The sequence below is a fragment of the Trifolium pratense genome, linkage group LG1 (assembly GCF_020283565.1).
Source record: "Trifolium pratense cultivar HEN17-A07 linkage group LG1, ARS_RC_1.1, whole genome shotgun sequence".
NCBI lineage: Eukaryota > Viridiplantae > Streptophyta > Magnoliopsida > Fabales > Fabaceae > Trifolium > Trifolium pratense.
In genome coordinates this window covers 39833629-39838556 of record NC_060059.1, presented here as the reverse complement: position 1 = coordinate 39838556, position 4928 = coordinate 39833629, and the positions used below count along the sequence as shown (strand labels likewise).

The 4928-nt window shown below is 35.0% G+C and overlaps 1 protein-coding gene across 1 annotated transcript; it reads left to right on the top strand.

The window, feature by feature from the left end:
• LOC123917036 (F-box/FBD/LRR-repeat protein At1g13570-like) lies at positions 1-2524 on the top strand. The gene is made up of 3 exons (XM_045968651.1): positions 1-1068; positions 1198-1353; positions 1726-2524. Exons 1-3 carry the CDS (start codon positions 175-177, stop codon positions 2023-2025), a joined length of 1350 nt encoding a protein of 449 aa, XP_045824607.1. The 5' UTR covers positions 1-174; the 3' UTR covers positions 2026-2524.
• The last annotated feature ends 2404 nt before the right edge of the window (positions 2525-4928 follow it).

Below are 4928 nucleotides of genomic sequence, written 5' to 3'. Positions count from 1 at the left end.
TCCTTGTTATAAAGGTTCCGGAAATATTTAAATGTAACCAAACATATTTCTTATAAATGAAGTCAGATATATTAGTTTGAGTTTTCTCTCAGTGGACATAGCTATGATTTTGTATTCACATTTAGTTACATATGTACACTAACCTAGTTTGTTTTTCGATTCATCTATTGATGTATGTACCTTTGTTTGAATATGAATATATCTTATCTAAAGGAAACAAAGTCTACTCCCCGAGAAGTGATTGATGTCGAGCCGGATAGAATTAGTTGCTTACCAGGTCATTTAATAGACTGTATTCTATCTTACTTGCCAATTAAAGAAGCAGTGAGAACAAATGTTTTATCCAACAAATGGAGGAACAAATGGTACACACTGCCAAATCTGGTGTTTGATGAACAATGCGTCTCTCATTTAGCTTCCGAAGACCCTTTAGTTATTGAGAACAAGTTTTTGAAAATTGTTGATCATGTACTATTAGTTCATTCTGGGGTAATCAACATGTTTAAGTTCGTTGACTATGAGAATCTTGTGAGTGATAGTGCTGATATTGATCGATGGATTCTTCATCTAACTGGAAGGTCTATTAAAGAGCTTGTGGTGGAAGTTTGTACAGAGGAACACTATAAGATACCTTGGTGCTTATTCTCATGTCAAAGTTTGCAGTGTTTAAAATTACATTGGTGTGGGCTTAAACCTCCAACGACATTTGAAGGCTTCAAGAACATGAAAAGTATTCATCTAAGTTCGGTCATGGTGGCTCAAGATGTTTTGGAAAACTTGATATGCGGTTGCCCCCAGCTTGAAGAATTGAAATTGACACACATTGATGGTTTATACCAAATTAACATTCATGCACCAAATCTCAAGTTCTTTGAAATTTATGGTAAATTTGGGGGTGTTACCTTTGACAACACTTTCCAGTTAGCTAAGATAGTCATTACTTCATGGTTTGAATTGAACTCGGAAAGTAATCAAAGTAGATTGCATGGAAGCTCTAGCAATATGCTCAAATTTTTCGATCATCTACCTCACATACAGAGCCTAGAGATTGGTAGTGATCTTTTAAAGGTATAATGCTCGAGCATCTGAATTTTGGCTCACATATAACTCATTAATAAAAACCATAATCATGTGTATCCAACTCTTGATCTGTCTATATTAAAACATTATATTCTAATTTAGAGTCTTTTGCTTCAGTATTTGGCTGCAGGTGTTTTGCCAGTAAAGCTTCCTACACCTTGTATTCATCTAAGTTATCTTTCCTTATGCATAAACTTGTATGAATTGAGGGAAATTTCTGCTGCTCTTTGCTTACTCAAAAGCTCACCTAATCTTCGAAAATTAGAAATGTTTGTGAGTACCCATTTACCGATTTACTTTAGCTTGGCTTTGCTTGCTGATTTGTAATTGCACTTGGACATCATGTTTGTTTGTTTTTATGTAGTTATTAAACTCTTGAATTTGCAAACCATTTTTGCTTGAAGTAAACGTCCAGTCTTTATCTCTGGGAGTTGCATTATTGCTAATAGAAGTTATCAATCAGTTGCAATTTAGATAGAGTTAGTTACATTGCAATGCAGTAGAGATTCGTATGAAATAAGAGTTCATTTTCCATCTTTTATCAATCAATATGATGTTATACCATCTTTTAAAATGTTCTATATCTCTCCTATGCATACTATCTTTCCCCCTTTGATCCATGAATTTTTTAACAATTGCATGTAGGCAACGGTTTTGGTGCGTACTATCCCTTTGACACCCGCTACCTATTGTTGGGAAGATATCTTTTCAGTGCCAACCACGCCCTTCCAAGTGCGACATATGAGGATAGTTGGCATCTCTGATACCAAGTTGGAATTGGAGTTTATCAAATTTTTACTTCTATATTCTCCTGTGCTAAAAAAGATGACTGTGATGCCTGTTGCAAACGTCGTACCGGAGTTGATGAAAGCACTAATTCGGTTCAAAAGAGCGTCTGGAGAAGCTGAAGTTATTTGGCAAGACCCTTTCGAATATGGGGAATGATCTCCCCCCGCTGCATTTTCAGTTTCATCCTATCTTCCCTGCTTTATCTGAAGTTCTGAAATTGGTTAACAAGCTAACTCTCATCTAATGAACAGTTCCAAAGCCATATAATTAAACATCCTTAACAACTGTGATGTTGCTTAGCCTTATTCATATCTTGTCTGTGGTTCTCTTGATGAATCTATGAGATCTAACTCACCCAAAAAAAGTTTCTATCAAATATTGTAAACTCATGCAACAATGGGGAGAAATCATCAAAAGATTCTCTACGTCGGTTAGGATTTATAATTTGCTGTATTGAATTTTGAATTTGAAGAATTGAGGTTATTTTGGATAACTTAATGAACTCACTTTCTAGAGACATGATTCCTTCTTTGATGTAATCATTTGAAGCAAAAAGGGATATACAGTATAGTTGTTGGAACCTATCTATTATGTGATTTTTCAACTAAATTTCTAGTGGAAATCTATCAATGGTAAAATAGACATATTCAATTGAGATGTAATGTAGTAAAATAGCCGATAAAAGTTGCCATATTATCAATTGATTATCACTTACATGATTAATTTGTGGCACATTGTTTGGAATGAGGCATAAACCAATCAAAATTAATAAGTAATGTTGTTATCGGAGATCTCATGAAAAAGATTAATATAACTAAGAGTACTTTGATTTTTAAACTATTTTTAGATCGACAAAAAATGATTTTTTTTTATTTACAATGTTTGCAAAGAGGATCGAACCTAAGACCTCGTGCATAATAAATGAAATTATTGTCTCCACTGAACCAAGAGAAAACTTTTTCTCTTTAACACAAGTTATTTAAAATACTAAAAACAACATTTTTGTTCACCAAATTTAGTGCAAGACAAAATTTGTTCAATACTTTAAATTTTATTTCTATCTTATATGGTTTTGTCCATTGTCTAGTATTTATATTTTATGAATGAAAGAGACTCATAAATAAAGATGTTAATACAAAAACAAATTATATTTGATGTCGGGGTTAGTGAAGAGGAGGATGTGCGGAATGTTGAAATCCTTAGTCCCGTCTGTGACCGAGTCGAGGCTTGATCCTCTCTAAGTTTGGGACCTCAAGGAGAGGATAGAGACCAGACCTTAAGGACATGTGAATCTTCACAAGTGTCAGAAGCTCAGGATTGTCCTATTACCCTAAAAGCTTCTGAGGAGGATGGTGCGGGGGTTTGTATCCCGCCTCGCAGTGTGCGAGCTAATTCTTGCCCTCCAACGGCAGAGCACCGTGCCTGGACAGGGCCTTGGAGATTGGAATGGCTTCAAGATCATGATCATGGGGAAGCAGATGTGATTTTCTCTGCAAGCAAGAGAGACAAGAAGGGGGGGGGGGGGGGGGCCACAAGGTGCGCCAGAAGAGAACGAGGCAAGTAGATAACAATAGAATGAAAGCTCGAGGGGTGCTTCGTCATCCGGTTCATAATCTAAAGAAAGTAACTAGGCTACCAATCAAGGATTGTGAAGAGGTGCTAAAAGTTATAGAGAAGAGTGTTCGCAGACGTAAAGGTGGGGACAAAGGAGGTCGATCGAGCCCCATAATTTCCGAAGACTCTTCATCTTCCGGAACCATCAACCACGATTGGAAGAATTGGATGGTGGTGCATGGAAATGAGCAGATGGCTATAGATGATGTCTGAGGGATAGGGAAAGATATTGGGGTCATGCTTGGAGGAGGCGATGACAATATGTTTAATGTTCTATCTCGAGCGGGTAAAGGCAAGAAGGAGTTTATAGGAAAACAACAAGGGAGAGGGGGAGTTCGGAAGGAGAAAAGGTGTTAATGGTGTGGGTTTCTAGTTGGTTGGGGAGGAGTGTGTCTTATAAAGATTATATCTTGAAATACAAGAGGGTTGGGTGGGTTGGAGAAATGGAAGGAGGTGCTTAAGTTGATAGGGGACCTGCACCCTTTTATATTGTGCCTTCAGGAGACAAAGTTACAGACTTGTGATATTCTTCTTGGCTCTTCTTTTTGGGGCAATTCGCTGAATTGAATATGTGGTGAGGGGTTCTAGTGAATGCATGCATGTTGGGTTCATTATTATTTGTGTGTTAGAATTTATTTTTTTTTTTACTAACTTGCGTTGAAATTTGAATTTGAAGAATTGAGGTGATTTTGGTTAGCTTAACTAACGGTTTGGTTCTATGAAAAGAAAATGGAAGAAAAAAAAAATTACTCAAATCAAAGCATAAACTTGGACTAAAGTTAGTCTAAATTTATGCATTTGTTTGCGTAATTTTCTTTCTATATAACCAAACGGACCGTAAGGAATTTACATTCGAGAGACAAGACAAGATTCCTTTTTTGATGTAATTATTTGAAGCAAAAATATCATAAATAAAGAATTTAATTTATATAAATTCTTGTTACACATCCAGTTATTTTACGCATGCATCTAATATTATATTAACATATCATATATTATATATTAAAAACATATGATGTGTCACGTTTATTAAATTATGTGGCAACACATCATTGAACACATATTTTAAATAACTTTACACTATACTGTATAGAAATAAAATGTGTGTATGTTCTCGTTGTTATTTTACAAGTTAAAATTTGTTCAATACTTTATTTATTATTTTTTGTCTTTCACCAATAGTTTAATCTGGTTCGAGGATCAGTTATATTATCAAGTAGTTTCAGCCCCTCCTGATCGCAGTTGCGAGAATCGAATTGTGATTCTTCATATCAAATTCAGCGTCAATCATTACTGAATCAACCGACGGTTGATTTAATATTTTAAATTTAAACATTATCATGTGTTGTTCGGTGTATTATTTTGTAGTACATTTTGAAAATTAAACGGACTTAAATAAGTAAATAAATAAATACAATATTTTAATAAAAAAAGATTAAAAATTA